This window comes from Macrobrachium rosenbergii, chromosome 25 (assembly GCF_040412425.1).
Source record: "Macrobrachium rosenbergii isolate ZJJX-2024 chromosome 25, ASM4041242v1, whole genome shotgun sequence".
NCBI lineage: Eukaryota > Metazoa > Arthropoda > Malacostraca > Decapoda > Palaemonidae > Macrobrachium > Macrobrachium rosenbergii.
The window spans coordinates 24,951,041-24,974,861 of NC_089765.1; the positions used below are offsets into that span (position 1 = coordinate 24,951,041).

Sequence of the window (23,821 nt, forward strand, 5' to 3'; positions counted from 1 at the left end):
TTTATGACCAAATAAATAAAAAGATGTCCTGGAGCTGCAGAGAGGCAGAGAGGCAGTACACTCCCCTCTGAAATCTCAAGGCATATTGATCAATGTCTCTCCCGTGCTTAGCTATTATAGTTGCCATAAGCCATTTATGGACCACTGAAATGCTATGAACATCTTTCACGCTAAACTCATCCAAACCAAATGGCGTGTAATATTAATACTCATGAGTCATCCTGACCATCACTCAAAACCTGTTATAGATACTCATATGAGGATTCCCGCCCACTAAGGGTCAGTCAAGCGGCTGTATCCCAGGAGGTGGACTTCGCAACTTCATAAAAAGCCAGAAGACAAGCCCCGGCAGACCTAAGGGAGCTTTGTGAGCCCGAGTACAAGAAAAGTCACAAGACACTCTAATGAAGGAAAAAGCTTGGGTTCTCTTCTCCAAATACTTAAAAGGTGGCGAAATACTCGAGGAATGAGGACACGGTGAAGCACAACGCTCCAGCAAACACCAATCAAACTGAAGAAGATCCTCAGATTCAAACTCTTCTTCCGCCAGAGGGTGACAGGAGGCAACTGGCGACAAGAAGTGACACCTGGTGACAGGAAGCAACAGGAGGCAACAGCAGCCGAGTACTGCATCTCATCCACTACTCGATGAAAGGGAGACAGTTTGAAGCGGCTCAGCAGAGTCCACAAGAGTCAGCTAAGTAAAAGAAAATGAGGCGCCAAAAGAAAATGGAAATGTTGGGAGCAGGGGGAGACGAGTTACGAGGTCAATAAAAAACAAATACAACTACAGTACTCACCTGAGTCAGGGCATAAAATATTTTAAGTATAAGTTTTTGTAAAAGCGTTGAGTGCTCTGATGGATCTGGCATTAGGTGAACAACTCTTTCATAACACATTGGAAGTAACATTCTCATAGCTTCGTGTAACGGGCCCCTATCTTCTTTCTTTTTATATCTGAAAGAGAACAAATGAAATCTTAAATTTTTGTCAATAAGCAAGAAATATAAACTTAAAAATTTTCAAATACTATTTAATGAAATAAAGCATTAACAATCAAAGTTTAAAGTGAATATGTTCAGCACTGAAAAAACAAAATTCAAAATTACACATATGACTCTACTTGTTAAGACAGCCCGTCTGACAAAATTCTGGGAACCCCATTACTTTGAAGCTTTGCATACAGAGAAAGTACTCACTCAAAATTCTTTACAAGTTGATAGAGACATAGAAGACTACCATTCCATAAATTTGTGTCTGGATTTTGGAGGTATATGCTGATTTTGTCAACAATTGTTGTCCATCTTCCGGGGAAATCGTGTTTCACCATTTGGCAAGTACATACAGCAAGCTGAACTCTGAAAATAATTGTAGCAAATTCACAGTTAAATTCCAAAGACAAGTAATAAAAAACTGATACAGCAAACAATAAAGGAAACTTCCAAAGAAGATATACTTACAAAAAACTGCTTACTCTTTTAAATATAAAAACATTAAATGTCATGAGAAGTACCTGTGTGCTCAAGGGTTTCCATTAATACACTACAGTGCAGCAATTGCTAACCTTCTTACCTGATGCAGCATATGCATTTACAAACTGTATATATGCATTTGAAATCACATGCAATATTTTCAGGGATTCGTGAATGCAATGCAGACACTGGATACTCTCTCAAGAGCAGAGCAATATATGAACATAATCTGTCAATCAGTAGGAAAGACTTTAAACAGCATAATAAACACTCATAAGTTTGGGCATTTTTACATAACTTACCTTACAAGATCAGGTGCATGGACAACAGCATCTACAATGGCCTCCCTTATCATGGCACGGTCCTGTTCATGAATGTGAAAAGGGATGGGTTCCCCAGTCTCGTATTCTGCATCTTTCCAGTACTGCGCTATCATATTCTTCAAGTAGATAACTCCAGCCTGACGAACTGGCATGTCAAGGTCCCCCATCATAACCACTTGAAGCAAAGCTGGGGTGAACCCAATAATCTTTTTTATCTGAAAAGTAAACCAATAAATCTTTTAAATTTGCTTACAATGAAAAAAACCATTGAAGATTTTAAGAATCTCATTTACATAAAACATGGCTTAGTTCCACAGAAGATCAACTATATATATGATACATACTGTCATTTATGATACATACTAAACACCTTACGGTATTACATAAATAAATATAAACAAGCCAGTTTGCAGGAAATTGTACTCTAACAATAACAGCAAATATAAACAAGGCAGTTTGTAAGAAATTGCTATCTAATAATAACCATCTTTTTAGAGACCAGAACTTCCAACCAGTAAAACATCCACTCAGGGGGCATAAGAGGAGGAACCAAATTTAATACTATAAATACCTGGAATCATAGTACCACTGCACTACTAGTGAGGTAGGAGGGTTTAAAACTATAAGAACTAGTACCCACAAATTCCTGGCATTTCCTGTAACAGATTTGCTTCCTAAATGAGTAGTCCGCTTCCTTAACCATCGCAGTGGACACCAAATTGTTTTAAAAAATTACAAATTTTTAATTAATTTGTATTTTTCCTACCAAACAAACCCTCGATCTTTACATAAGGATAACTTTCAGCAAAGCTAGAAAGTCCAGCCACTAAACTTCTGAAAGGCAGTTATGGTAACAGTTACCTAAGGGAGGGGCAGGAGTACCGCCCACCCAACCAGTATGCATTCAATCTCTTCAGTTTGCCTTTTGGCCCAGGTAAAAGAATGAGGGGTGGTAAAAGGTGGGCCTTTTATGTAAAGACCTCAGGTTTGTATGTTAGGAAAAATACAATTAAAAATTTGTCATTTGTTCCTACACAAAAACAAACCCTCCAGTCTTTTTACATATGGAGACTTACTATTGGAGGGGGGATTCCAAGTAATTCTCTGAACTGACTGGTAGTTCGATTCAACTGGTATTCTCTTCCTGGTCATGAAAGAGAAAAGGAAGGATACCATACCTCTGGTTTGCTGAACACGTGTGATGTTCAACTGCCAGACTTCTGGACACTTCGAATAAAAGGAAAGTAAGAAAACCCTTGATTCGAAAGTTACGGGCAAGCCCACAACGTCAAAGACTATGTAGCTAAAAACAACCAATTGGCTTGCCCATAGTCAGTCCTTCTCTCTACTTGCTAGAGTGATGATAGGAAATGCATCTATTAATCCAAACAAAACTGGATTATAGACAGGAAACTCAGTCATGCAGATCACCTGCATGCCCGCCAGTCCAGCTCATGACTGCTTGTTCATTCCTCCTCTGTTCACTGGAAGAGGACAGAAAACAAGAGGAAGGTAGGAAACCAGCCCCGCCCACACCTTCTCCCTGTAGCCGTACACCTTCAGCGAGATGCAACCTGTCCTTAACCTCTTTCATGCCAATGTTCCTTAAATGGAACATAAAATTCCGGACTCCATATTACAACTAGATGAATTTATTTTCTGATCATGTTATATCCTATTTGTTCATCAAGATATATTCTCTCTTGTGGAAAGAAATAATCAGCCTATTTTTTGAAATGTAATTCTTATGAATTTTTTAAAAAATGTAAAAATAGCGTTTTTTTCCAGTTCTGAAAATGTGCACTTCATTCCTAAATGTGAGAATGATGATTATTATTTTCTATTATCATTTATTAGCTTACATGATTTCTTTTAATATGCCATATTCCTAAAAAGCATTTTCCCTAATTCTATATATAAAATTACAAGAAAAAAAATTATGTTCCATTTGAGGAACATTGGACGGACGTAGTACTGGTTTTTGTGGCTTTTTGAAGTTTTGCTAAAGGAACGGCTTTCATTCCATGTTTTCAGAATCCTTGATCAGTGGTATGTTTAGTGCATTTTCTTGGCTTTATGGTCCTTGCTTATAGAACTGTATTGGCGGCAATCTGCCATCTGCTGCAAAGGGGAACAACGTCTTCAAATACACACGGATGTTTCACTAAGAAGCATCTGTATTTCACCAATTACTTAGTGTGGATGAATCAATGGTGCCTTATTATGGTCGCCATAGTACCAAGATGTTTATAAGAGGGAAACCTATTCGGTTTGGGTACAAGATCTGGTGCCTCTGTGGGAATGATGGTTTTCCATACCATCTGAAGTTATACCAAGGAAAGGAAGAGGAAAGGATTCAGCCACTTGGTATGAGTGTAATTACTAAAATGGTTGATGTGATTTTCTCTCACTCAAATGTAGAGAAACACCAGCTATACTTTGATAACTTTTTTTACCAGTTATGATTTATTGGTACAGTTGGCAGAAACTGATGCCAAGGCTACAGGAACACTAAGAGATAATCGCAGTGCTGGAGCAGCAAAAGCTCTTGTGACCACAAAAGCCTTACAGAAGATGGAGAGGGGCTCATTCGATCATCGCTGTGATGGCAAAGTATATGTTGCAAAATGGAATGACAATGCTGAAGTGGGCATTGCAAGCAACTGGGAAACTCACAATCCTGTCCACACCGTGAAGAGGCGAGTAAAAGGTGGATCAAAAGAAGTTTCACAACCGCATCTGATCCATTCATACAACAAAGGAATGGGTGGTGTGGATCTTATGGACCGACTTTCTGCATCGTATCGCCCAATGATTAGAGGGAAAAAACGGTATTGGCCCCTATTCTTGAATGCACTAAATATTGCTATAATTGCTTCTTGGAGAGTGCATTGCAAAATTACAAAGGATAACTTGACTCACATAGCATTCAGAAAGCAAGTAACACTCTGTCTACTAAATTATGAAGGCCTAGTACCACGACGCAGGTGTCCCTCTGGTGCTAACGCAATTCCTGTTGATGTTCGCTGTGATGGAGTAAATCATACCCTGACTTCAACATCCCAAGGAAGATGCAAAATTTGTAAGAAAAATACTAAAAATATGTGTAAAAGTGTAATGTGCGCTTGCATGCTGAAAGAGGAAAGACGTGCTTTGAAAATTTTCATAAGAATGAATAGTTTGAAATCTGTCAATAGGCATAAAGATTGGGAAATTATTATAATTCTAACATAAAGATTGTTGTTATAATATTTAGATGCTCTCCTCATTTTGTATGTGTATATATATATATATATATATATATATATATATATATATATATATATACATATATATACATACAAAAATGAGGAGAGCATCTAAGTATTATAACAACAATCTTTATGTTAGGAATTATGATAATTTCCCAATCTTTATGCCTATTGACAGATTTCAAACTATTCATTCTTATGAAAATTTTCAGAGTTATCGTCTTTGAAATATATATATATATATATATATATATATATATATATATATATATATATATATATATATATATATATATATATATATATATATTTTGCATAGACACCCCAAACTAACTCAAATGATGTATGCTCTAATCTCAATAAAATATGAGGGAATGTCTTTTGATTATCATTAACCATCCAATGTTCCTTAAATGGAACATGCTGTAATTCCATTACAAATAGTGATAGAGGTTTGAAATTTTCTGTGTATCTTAGTTACAACAATAGCAATATAATAAGTGAAAATTGTGGCATCTGAATAAAAATAAGTATGGTCGGTAGGATAAAGGTTAAGAGCTGGGTAAACTACATGACTTGTTGAGCATCCACCAAGGATCCAAGGAAAAGGAGTCCAAGGACCCATGGGCAATAACCAAGGTAAAAGGATAAGAATGTGAACTGCACAATTACATTCTATCCAAGTACCAGATCAACGAGTTCTTCCTGAATGCCATAGATCGATGGATGACTGTGGCCCCTAGAGGTGTTGCCTGAAATGTACTGATGACCGCCAGAAAATTGCAGGGTGCGTTTGTAAGGGCATTTCCCTAGGCAGAGAAATGATCCCTTTGCCTATGGTCAACACTCCATGGTAAGAGGATATGAATGTGAATTTCACAAATACCTTCTATCCTAGTACTCGAACTACATGTCCATTCTGAATGTGACAGACATATGGATGACCCTGCCTTCCAGAGATCCTACCCAAAACATACTGATGTCCAGTACAAAGTTTCACGGGATGCTCATTTGACCGGTTCCCTAGCTAGAGAAAGGATCCCTTGCCGTCATTTACTGGGCAGCTCGAAGCTAACGAACTAGTCGTTGGCTCTGGGTAGAGACTAGATTATGGGAGTTAACACAGAAGTGCTGACAATTCATCCATCTCGCTTTTGATTCCTTGTTGGTTATCGTAACGAAAGTACTTCTGTCTGAGTACTACCATTGTCACAGACCTGACATGGAAGGACATTAGGGCCTTTGGGGACCATGCTCGTATCATGGTGTCGTTATCATACTGAGGATTGTAAGCAGCAATTACTGGCTGCATTTCCCACTCCTCACAGGTAACATAACAGCACGAGGACCAAGGAAAGGGGCTCCTGACACCCTTCCTTGACGAAAAATAAGGTTTAGAACTTAGTCTCCACATTAGTTGATTGATATACCTGTTCAGACAAGAAACTACGGTATCTATGAACACACGCCTGATATCATTCCTAGAATATTTCAGACGTGTATTCTAAAGGTCCAACATTTGATAGGTCTTATCTTCTTACCTATCTTGGTAAGGAAGAAAGCAACTAGAAAAGAAAGAGATCAGTGTCTTGATCAATTCCACTGTCCTTATCAGTAAGATCTCATAGATATTGGAAGTGAAAGTGGTTTAGCATAGCCAAAAACCATCATTCAAAATTCCAAGAACATAAAAGTTCTTCTAGAATACTGAGGAGGAGATCAGTCCTCTAATGACGAGTGCTCTTGCACACCATTATTGGTATTAAAACCAATCTGGCAGTAGAAACTGATAAGGTAAAGTAGGTGTGCTCCATCAATTCACGTTGCCAAAAAAGACGAACTTTGTACCCGTACATGGACATAAGACTCCAGTGAGGAACTTGTTTGACATACATCTCTCATCCAGGAATGTGTCTGAATGACGTCAATGCTGAGCATGCTACTGCAACCCCATTCATCAGCAATGGTTACAGATGATGATAGGATAACCCCACGGGGTGTCTTTATAAGATGATCCATGCAGATACATGCTAAGTGCTCTACTGTCAACTTGTGCACTATCAAGACAGTTATATTCTTTGCTTCAAAATATATCCTAAACTCTTGATAAAAATTAACTTCTCATATAGCCTTCATGCTCATTACCAACTGGATCCATTCAGTAAAACAAGATGGCATGTAATCACCATGTCTTTTACAGGATTGTTTATCAATTAATAACCAACATTATCACATGAAATTTATCTAAGTACCATCACTGAAGTTGCTAGAAAAAATGGCCACCTAACATATACTATGGTATATACTTATCCTACTCATAAAAGTACTACTCCTCCTATTCAGAATACCATACCACTAAGACTCAAAACTGACATTTGGCTTATCAATTACATATCTGACCCTCGGTACATCGTCAACGTTTTGTTTAATCTCAAGTCAGGTGCTAAATTTTACAAAATATTGCCTTTCATGCATTTTACCAATGGGATTCAAAGGGAAATATGGACTGAGTGCATCAACTCTTTCCAAACTTTCCTTCAATCAGAAGCACCATTAAGGTTAGTGTAAGACTGAAGCGTAAAGATGGGTTTGAGGAAGATGCTGCCAGCTGCTTTTGTTACAATTAGCTATCTGTAAACAAGCTGATGGCAACTGACCAGGAACATAAAAGACTGCAAGGAGCATCTTAATGGCATCCTTGCACAGTTCAAGCATACCATATATAGGCAGGTTGTTAATCTTAATACAATAATGACAATTCTTGAGACCCTACAGAACTGACAGATAAAGATGTGTGATGAGCAGACTACTTTTTTTTTTTTATTCTTCCAAACCATTCCACCTAGCACTCATCTTTCACCTACTGCCTCCTCACCTTTACATTCCAACTCCATGTCCATTTACAATCAGAAGAGACAATTCTCCTTCACTACTCCTGGGCTGCCACTCAAATACTCTTGATAGTTCTCTACCTCCAAATGTCACCTGGCATGATAGAATTTTGGCACAACAGCCAAAGCAATCTACTGTTTAAGGGGAAGGATTAATACATAATAGACTTTGCCTAACCTTCACAATGAAGAGTAAGGTACTTCTCACAGTTTTTCAAATATTTCTCAATTTTGCTTAACTGACAGCAAGTTTTATTGATTTAAAAATATCAGGCTTTCAATCACATTTCAGCCCAGAACATTTTCACGTACACATATGAAGTGGGTACCTTATGATCACATGGAACCTAACCCCACATTTTTGGGCACTGTGGCATTTCTGACAAGTTTTGTTTTCATGTGTAGTTATAATGGAGAGTAACTAATATTCTAATGTAGTGTTCATTCCAAAAGTAAACACAACTTACTGGTAAATGTATGGTGTACATATATTCTTGTGGTTAGACAAGAAATCTAAAAACTGTACAGTACATAAATTATAAAAACTATTTAAATTTTCAAAAAGCCTTAATGCAGAAAGGTAGTAGGTGCAGTACATGATTTAAATTGCCATTTACTCTGTCCATTCTTTTAAATCCTTGTGGACGGGTAACATACATGTAGCTTTGTGGTGGAGTACAAGCAAACACACATGTTCAAGATTTCGTGCCATACAGTTTGAACGAATTCTGCAGAAAACATGTTCCATGTGCTATAAATCGCTATTGGCAACTCTTCAGACATCAATGATCAGTATGAGAGTCTGAGTGAGCTAGGAAAGATTTAGTCTTGCATGAGATGGTAAGGGAGAGTGTTGTCCCAACTTCCCATCCAAGGTTGAGCCACATATATTTTACAATAAATATACTCAGATTTTGTTACTGATTTTAGTTCTTATCTGTTATGATGATATATTCTGTGAGCAGTAATTATAATTTGACAAAAATTTTTTTAAAAAATATTGGAAAAAAAAACTTACACCTTGGTAAAATTAGCATATTTTTACAACTGACTTTTGCAAAAGAAGTCCCGCACAGGTTGGAAATATTCACTTTCAACTTCCCTTGGAAGGTACAGAAAATTTTTTAGAATTTTTTTCTTATACATGCGCATATGCATATCTTCCTCTTTCCACTAATGTTTTTTATATACTGGCCACCCTTAAATTTACCCGGGTATAGGGGTGTGCTTAACATGCACTAAATTTAGCCCAGACTGTGAGGGTTATGGCTCTTTTCATCTATATGTCCAGCTTCTTTACCTTGATGCTGCACCAAAGATAATCTCCCAATTAAGAAAATTGAAATATCCAATAAAACTGACCGTCCCTATAGGCCCAAAGAGAATTCACTGCAGTATTTTTTTTATTTAAACAAACATCCAATAAAACTGACCCTCCCCAAGAGTTCAGAGAATGCACATTTTTTTTTTTATTCAATCATCTAGTAAAACTGACCCTTCCCAAGAGCCCATAGAGAATGCACTACAGGCATAACCCCTTCCACTTAGAACAGCAATCATGTCCGACACAAAACACCTGGGACTTCATTATAGCAGCAGAACACCAATCTCACAACACTTCCTGAACCTAACCACACCTGTGTTCATGTGTAAATAGAGGAAGTCTTACTGTCCTTATACAATTCTATTATCACAAAAACATTATAATAAATAAAAAATACCTAGCTAAACTAGTTCATACTGTACTAATAGCATATAGCCAAGTATTCTCACTATTCAACTTATTTTAACTACAATACCTGATTAACTTGTCTACTCTTATCAAAACATACTGTATACCAAAGAAATAACAAACACCTTAACTCGTTAGCTTGAGAACAAAGGGGTACCCAAACTAATTAAGCCTTTTAACTCAGAATTAAAAAAGGTAATTTGTACAAACTAAATGTTAACACACAACCACAAACATTAGGAAACTTAATCATATAGTATCAAGGAAACTGCTTGGGACACAGTCAACAAAAAAATAAGTAAATACCATACATAAATCTAAGAACAGCAGTGTAAATGGGCTGTGTGAAAATGAGCATATTAGACAAAATAAATTTCTCATATAATTTGTCTCACATCAACCATCATAATATAAACCAAAGACAGTACCCAAAATAATTCCAAGAATCTGAAGGCATCATACCTATTCCTTCCATGTTACATTAGGTATCGCAGGGGACGAGAACTAGCAATGATCAGCATAATGATCAATACCATGCATGAGGTCATAATCCTCCATGGAATTCATGGGCAAAAGCCAACAAAATTACAACTGTCTTGAAAGAGACCTTGTACATAGACAAGTACAAAGAACTGTGACCAGACCAACTTTTTTTTTTTTTTTTTTTAAGCTTGGTCCCAAATCAGAGCAAACCTGGTATTCCTACAACAAAATGACCAATCCAGAGATATTCAAGAGAATAATGAGAAGAGACTCCTGACCATCCTCTTCACAGCAGTTTATAACCAAAAAAAGAAATGGAAATGACAAGAAGGGATAGAACGTAAAAAAAATAAGGTACAAGATGTAAGCCATGGCTTCCTACTCTCACCTACTGTTTTCAATACTTCAACAAAGGCGCTGATATTTTTGGTTCTGTTTATTTGTTGCCAATTTTCTACAAAAATTCTTATCAATTTTCATGAAAATTTTACAAACTGTGGATCTAATGACTTGGCAACAATGGATCAGATTATGTGATGGATCAAAATCTGGAAATGGGACCTATCAGAAAGCATGGTGCAAATCAACCTTTGGGTTTGATTTATATCTACTCATTCTGAATTATGATAGCAACGAATTTTAAAAAGCAAAACGACACAAGGGTGATATTCTGAAACTTGTGCAGCATACTGTTGGCCAATGATTAGGATTTTTTTCAGCAGCAAAGCTACACATCAATGGATGTCCATTAACCTGACAATGAATGCTGTACTTAACTATAGAATTCCTCATTAAAAAGTATAAATATCAATGTTATGCAGTTAGTAACAGAGTACAGTACAACCAATTTACATTTTACTGTAACTGCCAGGAAAGAACTCTTCATAACTAAGGGTAAGACAACCAAATACCAGCTGCTGTCTGCCATTCCCTTGTCACATATTCCGACTGGTCTCTGCCCACTTAGCTCTCAATCTTCTCTAACTTTGCTTCCCTCCAATCCTCACACAATCTAGAGGGGTAACTCAAGAGGTCAATTAAGGTATAACTGTTCACCACGCCCAAATTACATGCTGTAGGGCAAATATTCAAATGACGGCGACCAGGCCATTTTCACCTTTGAAAGTATGATTCAATTTGTTAAATACTGTACTGTACTCACTTTTAAATGTGTGAAGGCTCTTTGCAAAGCTTTTACCCTTAAATTACCACTCTGTTGTTTTTCACAAATTCTATACTACATATGCAATATATCTTGTTTCTGTTCTTGTTTCAACCCACTGTCATGCCTATTACAGTTTTGTATCGTTTTTAATCTCACAATTCACATATATTGGAAAATATGTGCACTACAAATGCAGTTTTTAAATTTTACTGAGGACAATATGTAGTACGTACAAATGTTGAAAAAATCAATACTTTGAAAGTTATGAAGCTTAATAAGACATCAACAATCCTGTATCAAGAAGTTACTGAATTATAGGAAAAATCTTTGAAAATTATGACCAATTCATTTAATTTTTTATTCACGTTACAATATTGTTATAGTATTGCTTCAACATTCATTATAGGATATTACTGAGGTAACGAAGTAAGGGGAAAAATTGAGTGGCACGCCATTCCGAATTTACGAGGAAAAAATTTCTACTCTATGGATTAAGCAGCAGAGGCTAATTCTCCTACAGACTCAAGCACTGATTTTTTTGCCAATACATTTATTCTGGTTTCTTTATTAATTGCACTCCATAAATTAAATCATTCCATTCATAGCTGCTGCATGCCACTTTCTTGAGTCAGCTCTCCATTAGTCTGTCTATTCAACAACGATGATTACCATATTCTCAATGCACTCAAATCACTTTCTTGTAAAACATTCTCCTCTTTATTAAAATCAAAATGAATTTCTTAGAAAAGAAAATGGGAATGAAGAGAACACAATGTTATTGCATCATCTTCACCAACCCTCTGTCCTCTGGCTAAGCTTCATCACTTGAGCATTCTTCATCACCTTAAGATGCATATTCTCCATTAATCTTGACCCCCTGAGTCTATGAATAATCTTCACAATCACCACTATACAGCACTAGTTTCTTGTCACTTATCTTTATTGTGGAAAACGAAGAAAGCAAAATAAAATTTGGAGAATAAAAACTACTGGGATAACATGGGTTACATGAATAAATTACTTCCATGAAAGTAGGTTGAAAATATTCTCTTTCTCAAGATTGCATCCCCCTTGTATTCTGTTTGCTGATGACATTATGGTATGTAGTAACAACAGTGGGGTATGGAATCAAAACCTAGAGCAGTGGAGTAAGACACTGGAAAGCAGAGGATTAAAGATCTGCAAAACAAAGATTGAAACCTAAGGCTCAATGAAGATCAATACTCCAAGATTTGTATGGAAAGGAAAAGGTTGAACACAGTAGAAAAACTTAAGTGCCTTGGTTCAACAGTAGCTGATGACAGAAATCTGAAAGCAGAAATAACTAGCAACGTGCAAGCTGGGTGGAAAAATTGGAGAAAGGTCACATGTTGTGTGTGACATCAGAATCAATATAAAGGTTAAAGGAAGAGTGTATGTCAGCAGTGAGACCAGCATTGATATACGGAGCCGAAAAATGGCCAATAGAGAGAGCACAAGAGAAGAAACTGGATGTGGTAGCGATGAAAATGCTCAGATGGATGTGCGGAATGACGTAACTGGAGAGGATTTAGAAAGAATACGGGGCACTAGAACAGTGGTAGAACTATCAAAGAAGGTTCAGGAAAGAAGACTACAGCGCCGGGTGGGAGAGCAAGAGGAAGACTGAAGCAAAGGTGGATCGATATTCCTAAAAGAGAGCCAAGGAAAAAACAATGATCAAGCCAGGTGGAGGAAAGCTGTCAAAAACATTGACCCCACATAAAAGTGGGATAAAATGTAGAGAATGATGATGATGTGTCTGAAGTATACTAGGCATTACAAAGGAAGAGGTTCGAGTTCACTAATGGGCAGAAGCAGCAAAGGACAGGTCATTGCTCTGTCAAACACTGAGAGCTAGGGGGAGCCATGCAGTAGATGCTGATGATGCAGCAGATGGACTTGTTACTCACTAATAATAAAATAATGAAGTTTTACTCAATAACTTGTAAAACTGAAAATAAACCTACATCATGATCACTTTGATTTATTTTTAAGGCTGTTCCAGTTTTCTTGGGTACCCATTATTGTTAGATCCAGGGGTGTTGAAATGTTTTGTGCAATTATCAACAAAAAAGTGTTAAATTCCCTAAATCACATTAAAAAAGTAGCTTATCAGGAACACTTAAAGTTATTTTACAATCCACACTGCACTGGTTTTTGTCACTATCTCAGTAATTGCAAAATCTTTCTTCCTATTGGTTATCTGACAACTGTAGAACAACTGAGGTGCAATTGCACCATATGTCTGTTTACCTATCTTAGCCTATGGTGACAATTATTAGCCTATGCAGAACTTTCCACATCTTTGCCTAGTTCAATTAAGTGCTGCCCTCTGTCAATCCCTTTGGCAATATCAACAATACCATTAACCACTGACATGTTTTAACACCCAATTATTTTACCAACCCCTTCAGTTTAGTCTCCTCTGTGGTGTTCTCATAGAATTTCAGAATTCTTGAATGTGGAGGATCTGAATTGTACAGGGTGTATTGAGGTGGTTTAACCTTTGATACTTTTATGATTTAGGTCTGTTTTCTGCCAGGAACATAACTTCACTGTTTTGCAATTAAAATTGACCTATTGTTTAGATGCTAATGAAAATCTAGTAGGTTAAAATTTATGTTTAGATACTATAACACAGCTGGAGAAACCCTCTACTATTTTAGACTACATCATAAGGTTTTTTAGATAGCATTATAGTCTAACAGTTCCAAAGAAATTTTGCTCACTGCTGATAATTGAAAACTGCATTGAAACAAGGTTTCTGAAAGTTTTGGGTTTTTTCCTTTTTTTTGGCCAAGAAATTGACAAATGCTTTGTAAACTAATCTCTTCCCCTACATTTGTCAATTTCTAACAAAACTTTGGCAAACATTGCAAGCATATATTTCATGCTTTCGCAAGGAGGATGGGCCCTCGTATGAACCACTGCTATATACTTTACAGTGCTTTGATTCAAGTTAGGTGGGGATCCAGGGGAGAGGGTGAAACCTCCCAGGGCCAAATATGGGCCTAGAGTCCTATCAGGTTAGGATGCTTCCCTGTACTTCAATGTCTATTATCCCTGCTCAAAAACACATTAGAAGTCATCATTTCTGTTTGAGGGGCGACTGTACAACGATAGGACGAGACCTCACGTAAGGCGCCGTGCCCTGACCTGGACAGTGGGGGGACCCTAAGTAACACTAAACATTGGAGACAATGGACTTAGATTCCATTTGGAGGTTGTCCCATTGTTCGGCAAACTACCACTGTTTGATAATGGGGGATATATTAAAAGTTACAAAACATGTCAAAATCATTAAATTCATCCAAATAAAACACCAACAGAAAACTAAATTTCATTGTTGAAATGAATTACAGACAAACTGGAACATTTTTCCTATAGCTTATTGCCTATTTTACTGGGCACAGCACCCTTTAGTTTCAAGTAGGGTAGATTAATTTAAGTGAATAAGTTGAAATCAATGACAGAAAAAACATACATAAAAGGTTTGGTAACTATACTTCTTGTAAAATAAACTAATGGTATTTTCAAGCTGAAGAATGCCATTAATCAATGTATGGTAATAAAATATCCGGCAAATGCTAGGCAACGGGGATAAGCTTACCCAATTAATTTTCGTGTCTTTTGCAACGTGCCTTCAGCCTTGTTACAGGCTTACAACAGGCTACTTAGGAACAAGAATTAGGTCTACTGAAGGCCTAGTAGGCTTTCAGCATCGCCTATCTAAGCTGAGCCTACTAATAATCTATCCAACATGCCAACCACACGCCTAGGGTATGCCCTTAGCCTCATGGTTATCTAAGGGTAAGCTACAAGAAGGCTCAACTTCAAACTGATATACCCTGAAGATTAAATAGCCTAATCAACGTCAATAAAAGCCTATTTGAACAATTTTACCCAAAAGCTTACCTAGACTTCTAAGGTAAACCTACGGTAGGCTTAGGGCCTACCCTGCAGTCAAGTTCAAAAAGAGTGAGTGACGATGAATCTGTTAAGTCAATAATTAAACCTAGTTATAACGTTTTAATAACACCCGACGCCTACGCAGATTGATAACATGCGGTTCCCCAGGTTCGATTCCCCCCCGCCACCCCCAAAAAGGAAAAATTCCACAGGACACAATGACTAAACGGGTTAATAATAAACCGTCCACATGCGTTTTAACCATTACCAACAAGGGATACGAGGCCGTGCCGAGGAAATGAGTAAACGTTTAAGGTCCTGTGTTAGATTCGTGTGCCGTGTTGCCGAGGAAGAAGGCAGCAGCAGCCCTTTGTAACCTACTTAAAAAATCAACGTAGTAACAAATATCCCGTTGCAATATGACGCTCACGGCAATCAAGGCATCACCCAGGCAACTCGCCAGCAGTGTCCGCCTGGAAACCGTACCAGAAATATCGGAACAGAGGTAAAACACGACTCGAAAAAGCCATTTTTCCGTGGTATTTGTAGTAACGAGATTCGAGGCGGACACTAGTACAACAACGAGCAGCCAGCCACCGGGTCTGTCTTATTTACACTCACTTCTGCCAGCTCGTCCTCGGCCTGTTGGCGCAGATTGGGGTCTATGGTCCCCCTGAGGATTTCTATGATCTTCCTGGAATCCATTCTTCAAGGGTTATCCACTGTCAAGTCAAAGAAACACTTCGTTTTTTCCCCCAGCAATAAGGTTCCCCACGTGATGTCCTCCGGTGGGGAGGTTATGGCGCGAGCAAGTCTGTCAGCGTGGAAAGTATTGGAACCGATGTTCCTAGCATCTGCTCTGTTATGTCACTTAAATTGAACAATTATCCAAATTTGATCTCTTCGCAGGTAAAATATACTATTCAATTAATACACAAATATTATAATTATCGAAAAATGGTTATAGACTATCAAAAATCTAAATTCTAATAATTTCAGAAGTCTCGCCCATACTTGCCCATTCGATAATGCAAAGACCCAAAATTCATCGTAAATTTTCTTTCGATACAGAGAAATGCCATCTAATCTTTCGATTTAGAAAATGAAAAGTCACATCAACTTATATTTCGTGTTCATAACGACCCATCTGGTTTACAAAATATTTTTAATTGGAATGAAGTTAACAAAATAATTTGGCGGGAAACTTTGTCATTACTTTGAAAGCTGTCATGGGAAATTGTATTTAATAATATCGTACACAATCAGTTGAAAATATGGGTTTCCTGCACAAAAATGTCCAATTTTCTTAAAACAAGAAAGAATCTATCATAATATCCATACTTAGGAGAAGAAGAAGATTTTTATGTAACGAAAGTTCATTACTTATTACTAAGACAAACAAAAAATAGCAAAACGTTGATGTCTGCCCATAACTCATGGTAACTATGTATTTCTTTTTCCGGAGGCTTTTAACGAACATTGGGTAATGGTGAACTAATCAACACCTTTTTTCCCCCTACTTCCATAACTTGTCGCGTAAAAGTGTGACATAGTAAATGATAACTCGACTGTCGTTTAGAGGGTTATAGTGAGTACCTTGAAAGCATTAGTTGACAGGTCTTGATAAGTAGCTTAAGCGGGGATAATAAAACTGCTGATTAACTGGCATGTGTGAGAACGGAGTTACCATGCTATTCTGAAGCTCTCATTTCTTTCACGAGTATAAATCCTATTCAAGTCCATCAGCCATGATGAGTAGTAATGGATACGTAAAGAACCATCGAGACTTTAGCTACAATTAGGAAAAGTAAATAAAAATGACAAGCAAGACTAAGACTGACATAGGTGAAAAACGGTTCAAGCTATGCTCATGCCAGTAAATTTAAAGACGTTGAAAACAGCTGAGAGAGAGAGTTGTTGGTGTAGACTAAATTGGCTTCGTGCCAGCGCAGGCAATTACTCAAGGGCAGCGTGTAATCGTGATAAGGTGCAGAAAGGTATAAGAAGATTTATGTGAACCTTTGGACTCTAAGTAGCCAACAGAGATGTTACTACATAAAAAGGCAAAGGTGTTATCTGGCGCGGTGCGATCTGCTAGAAAAGGTATTTTCGGTATATGCATCAGGCTTTGACAGACAGACGAGAGAGAAAGAGAGAGAGGTGTCCTCCACGTTCATTGCTAAATTATGCTCATATAGACATTTCTAAATATACACACGTATACATGTGAAAACTGTAATATGTGTACACACACACACACACACACACACACACACACATATATATATATATATATATATATATATATATATATATATATATATATATATATATATATATATATGTGTGTGTGTGTGTGTGTGTGTGTGTGTGTGTGTTGGTCACTTTTACCAGAGCACGTCTGTATTAGTCACACTGACTTCTAGATTTACCCAAACTCTGGTGGATAATTTTGTCTCTAAAAATCTTTGAATCTCGGTGTAGGACAACTCCAGTGGGTAGATACGAACCAAACGCATAATAAGATATCAGAGCAGGAAATAAGTCTATTTCAGGTCATACATGCAATATATATTATGTCAGATTCTGGTGAATTCTGCTAGAGCACGAATACAGACCCATTCTCGCCAACGGAAGTTGAGGATGGGTCTATTCCAGTTCTAGGGAGATGTATCTGGTTTAACATTCATATGTATGTAAAAGTGAGATTAAACCCAAATCTTTCTTTTTGGCTGAGTGGATTAGATTAATCGACAGTCTAGAAAGAACAAGTACGCCTGCACGCTTAAGGGGAAATGATTCACTGCGTGCGTGACGTCACACAGCCCTCGTCGTGCTTATCTTATAATGCTAAATAACTTCCGAAATAATGAGCTTATCCAGTAGAAGGCAGTGATTTACCCTGACCTATCAAGGTGAATTTTTAAAACTTAATTCTTTCTATTTTCTTATCATTGTTGTTTTATATACCAGATTTATAGTTTAAAGTACCATACTTATAGTCTCTTAGTTTCTCGCTATGCCCTACATTCGTCGTCTTCAAGATGACAGAATTATTATACTTTACACGGTTTCATACTCTCATAATAATGTATCAGTTGTATTTATGCATCATTGTAATCTATGTATCAAAATCATTAATGCAGCACTGCAGTCTGTATATCCTTAACCTACAGTAGGTGTAAATACGTATGTACAAGTAAATACAATTATGCATCAGTTACAACACACAACACACTCTCTCTCTCTCTCTCTCTCTCTCTCTCTCTCTCTCTCTCTCTCTCTCTCTCTCTCTCTCAGATGTTTTTTATGTAAAAGGTTTGGTAGCTTGTGTGTGAAAAAGAAAAAACTAAAATGTTAATGGTATTTTTTTGTAATATATGAATATTTGCATATCTTTCATCCATTGCGGGGTTAATTAAGTAGGTAGACTCCCCGACTACGTATATATTTTTGCGAGACTACCTTATTGTAACCAAGCAGATCTCTAATATTTGATAATAAGTTAATCAATCTCCGAAATTGAGTGATAAGTAAAAACTTAGGTTAGGACGATTTATGAGTGATGCTGAGTTATAGGGTATCGTCAGAGCATTACTGCTGGGTGTGAGTTGATTATATATATATATATATATATATATATATATATATATATATATATATATATATATATATATATATATATATATATATATATATATATATATATATATATATATATAACCATAAATATATATATTAAAACCATCAAACCCATGGCTACTGTCATTTCGGGCAACAAAGTGAGAATCCTCTTCCTGCAAGTGTATAGTAGGCCTATGATTCGTATCAACGTTAAGACGAGAGACATGTAAACAATCCAAGCGGACGGACAAAGGCTTATTAAAATGCCCTCTCACGACGCTGCTCCGAACGATATATGTCATCTTAATCGCTGTCGGCTCTGTGAGCCTTTTAAAAGTAGTGCGTCATAGGCTGCCCAGCAGTTCACTCCGTCAGAAGTACGTCAACGCTGTGTTTATAGTTTTCTTCTGTCAAAAATGACGTGACTGCACGTGCTTCTGAGAGCCATGCTGATTCTTATGTATTTATTTCTTTGCAATAACTCAGTATTAGGGGAAACATGACGCTAAACTCTGATGGTACGTAATGACAAAATCAAGTTTAATAAAAGCATTCAACGCCTTGTTTTGCGCGGTAAATTCAACGGGGGAGTGTATCCTTAGAGAAATATAAAACAACACTCAATGCCTCATTCTTACTTTAATTGCTGAATAGTGGATGAATTCCAGATGAAAAAAACACTCATGAAATTTACTGCTTCATCTACCGATAGGCTACAGAAGGCTCTTTAGCCATACGTCGAACTACCCAATCCTACAAAGACAGTGTTATTAATCTCCGTCCGTTCTGCACATCCTAAATAAGGTCTCTTTACTTCTAGCACACACACACACATACATACATACATACATACATACATACATATATATATATATATATATATATATATATATATATATATATATATATATATATATATATATATATATATATATATATATAATTTTTCACATAAGCTGAAATTATCTAAAAAGTAATTCATCTAACTCCATAATTGCTAGAGCAAGGATGAATACCAACTGATGGAGCCAAATTGGAACGAAGAACTCAGAAAAATGCTTTAATAGTATGACCTAGAATTAAAAGGTGACTTATCAAAAAGCAATAACAAAAACATCAGTAATGACATGAAAACGCAAACATTAGAAAGCTATAAACTTTACCTGACTAAACCAAAATGGACCAGACTCCTGGACAAAACTGGAGGCCAACCTAGGCCTCCAAAAATATACAGGGCAGTGCAGTTAAAACATTTCACCACCCTTACCCTCTTGGCTTCAATAAATACTCGCTTAGGCTTCGGCCTACTTTAAAGGAACAATTACAACAATTTCTTATTTGTTTGTTTTCTTGTTTCGTTATTATGCAGTTATATGGAAATTCTAAAGTAGCAACTAGCCCCTACTTCAAAGCCAAACTATTAGCAAATATTCTCACTCGTTCGCAGATTTGATAAACTCTGGTTTCCATCATCTAACAGTTGTAGGTTAGACCTATGTTCCAGAGATCCGGACGCAGTTTTATGAAAAGCTACGGAACAACAACACCGTTTCCTTGGCCAAACTAGGGTGGGACAACAGTACGATCGCCCATCAAGATTTTAAGAGTCCGAACGATAAAATCAGCTTGGTTCCTTGAGGGTTTGGCCCAGACTCCCCTGGAGACAAATTCCGTGGGAGCCTACGGGGGAGGTGAATAGACGAAGAAGCTGTTGACCTGAGAGTTCAGTTATTCCATGCATGCATACATACATACATACATACATACATACATACATACATACATACATACATACATACATACATACATACATACATACACACACACACACACACACACACACACATATATATATATATATATATATATATATATATATATATATATATATATATATATATATATATATATATATATGGAATAACTGAACTCCCATGTCAACAGCTTCTGCGTCTGTTAACCTCTCTTCCTTTTATTAGTCTGTGGTTTATATTCATCATATTTTTGGAATATTTCCTTATTCTCTGTATCTACTGTTCGCAGAAAATTGTCGGTGATCTGCTATACCAGGAAAGAAGTAAGTATAAATATCATGCCAGTCACTCCTGTTGTATGAAATTATGATCAGTCATTGCGCGGGTAGCCTACAGGGGTGACTCACCTATTTATTGTTTTGTAGATCACGGCATCTACAGCGCTATACAGCTAGACAACATTTGGTGGTAAACGTGATCTGTTTTCTTTGTTCTTTGCTCTGTTTTACTGGAACAATCCCAGATACATTCTGGGAGAAAGCAAGTCTAATAAACGCTCTTCATTACTGAGTAATGAGTCTAATAAACGACCGTGCATTAGACCGATAAGGAGTCACTACTTACCGAAACCCAGGGCAATTTATCATTTGTAAACATAAACAGTGATACTAAAGACATACATGGAATATAAGCAATGATGATTAAGAGTAAATAAATAACCTCTAATGAAAGATTTAAATACTCTGTATGATATTGGACAGATTTAATTTTTCTTTCACATTTCCCTAAATGAAGATGGCACTCACGAGATAGTGGCGATTTTAAATACTGCATTAACTTATCCTTATGTATCTATTACTGCATTATCCTTATCCCTATGTATCTATAGTGTGTGAAATGCGTCTGACACCCATTATATCGGTGCATTTGTAAGTTCCTCCTTTCAAAAGTAATCTTAGCTAGTTTTGAGTAATTTCTGTGTAGTACAGTATTATTGATTTTTACAATTCATTACTCACTATGCATTTATGCCTGTATCATAGCTCAACACCTTCATACAGTTACCAGTTGCAGTAAAGTGTTCTTCTGCGTGGTGTGGTGGAAATTATCATAAAAAAACTAAGTTTGTAGAACATTCTGTGGAGTATGAACATTCTCGGTTGATGTCAGAGGAGTTGGGAAACCAGTAGGCAGCCAGAAATGCCTCATCACGGGTAAACAAATCAATTGGGGGAGATTTTTCAGATAAAGATGTACAAAATTACGTACATGAGTTTGAATATTCACTGAATTTTATTTCACAAGAAGCGATGGCGGTGCCCGTGAGCATCAGTCATAAAATTGCGCATGATGTACTTTGTAACTTTTCATATACTTGCCAACGAGGAATATTATAAATTTTTCAAGGAAATCATGACAGACGAAGAATAATAAACAGCTGATGTATCAAATAACAACTTATTTACATTTCATTTCGATATACAACGGACTAGAGCAAACATTTCAACAAAAGAAAGAAGAAGACACTACAACTTACATGAAGAGGGCTTGCAGGTAATCCTGATGGGATGAGACTCATAGATAGAATAAACAAAAAAATAACGGATTTTATGACAAGAAAAGCTGTTGAGGAAATTTTACTGAAAGTATATAGAATATATAAAAGAAGAAGGAACAATCCTGGGTGGGTGACGTGATAAAAAAAGGATTCATAAAGAAATAAAAGAAGACTAGCAGCGTAGTCATCGTCAGTTAGCTAGATTTACAGAGGGTGAATATATCTAGAACCTAAAAATAAATTAATCAATAAATAAATCAATTATATTCGGAAATAGAAGAAAATGCAACACTATCCTAATGTTAAAAGCATTTCAAAATATCATTGCTTTCCGTTAATCCTTTAAGGGACTAGCTTACTAAATCTTACAGAACCAGGGTAGTGATATGAGCATTTTTCACAGAAACAAGGTTGATGATGGAATAATGAAGTATATAAACAGTATCTTAAGTTTAAAAAAAAAAGATACTGAAGATTACCCTGAAACTGCAGGAGGTTAAAAAGAAGTATAGGCCTATGTAAGAGTTGAATTTAAAACTACGAAAAATAGAGGAGTTGATAAAAGAAGAAACAAAATACTAGGAAAGGCATAGAAAGCAAAATGAACTAAGATATATGGTACGTGAAATTACATATTAAAGAACAAATATGCAACAGTATATTTGCGTCAGTGATATTGTTATAAGTTAAATAAACACATGTCAATAAGATATCACAAACTGGCATATATGAAGAAGTATGAATTGTAATTTTCATAAAAATTTGTAGGATGATATATTTCATGTCCTGTTATTTTGTACAGAGCACAGGAAAGAGAGAAGTGGAATCAAGTAGGAAATTACATCAAACATGTGATACGGGCAAGAGTGAAGTATTTGGCAAACTTTCATTTATTGACGAAAATACTGAAGATACAAACGAAATGCTACACTGCACGTGTGAGAAAAACCTAACACTTAAATCTACAGCATACAAACATAACAAAAAGACACGAAAGCGCCGTTGTAAGGGTAAAGCCTCAACACTGCAACCCAACCCACTTCATTTTCTTAACACACCGCTGATACAGAAAACCAAATCTTGTTTTATGGTAGACTAAAATATATTGACTAACTTTTCCAGCACTACCTACATGTAGCATAGATACGAAAAAAATAAGCATTCCTTATTAAAAGAGGGTGGAAAATTTCAGATGGCTGGTAAAAAAAATATCATTTGTAACAAAGCTTACTGAATAGAAGGTAGAGGAAAATCACAAAAATTATACAGTAGCCTATGTATTTTACATACTCCTGTTAAATTTCATTAAAACTGCAGTAAAAGCAGGATTCACTTTTTTGTATTAATATTTATGTTAATTACGTTTTTTTCTAGCTTCTGTTAGGTTTTTTCCTATAATTACAGTTACTTTGAATTCATAGTCTGTGGGTGACCTTAAAAAATTAGATAATCAAGGACAAATTTCTACTAACGTTAGACCTCATGGACACCAGATCCTCACAGTGAAGTAGTTTTATTAACAAAAATTGTGATATTCATCAGTTTTATTACAAGCGCAAAAATGATAACTGAATCAATGGTCCTGACTGAGGGTATAAATGGCTTTAGGTTAATGAGAAGGAACGACCTAAAGACATG

At 36.4% G+C, this 23,821-nt stretch overlaps 1 protein-coding gene across 1 annotated transcript in view; it reads right to left on the reverse strand.

Annotated features, from left to right (window-relative positions):
- msk (importin-7 msk) overlaps window positions 1–16,066 on the reverse strand; it is a 58,368-nt gene extending 42,302 nt beyond the window's left edge. Inside the window, exons 1-4 of the mRNA XM_067127138.1 lie at window positions 15,869–16,066; window positions 1,775–2,010; window positions 1,200–1,358; window positions 801–957 (exon numbers count right to left, since the gene is read on the reverse strand). Of these exons, the coding sequence (XP_066983239.1) occupies window positions 801–957; window positions 1,200–1,358; window positions 1,775–2,010; window positions 15,869–15,952 (636 nt within the window). The 5' untranslated portion in view covers window positions 15,953–16,066. The remainder of the gene's footprint in view (window positions 1–800; window positions 958–1,199; window positions 1,359–1,774; window positions 2,011–15,868) is intronic.
- Window positions 16,067–23,821: the final 7,755 nt, after the last annotated feature.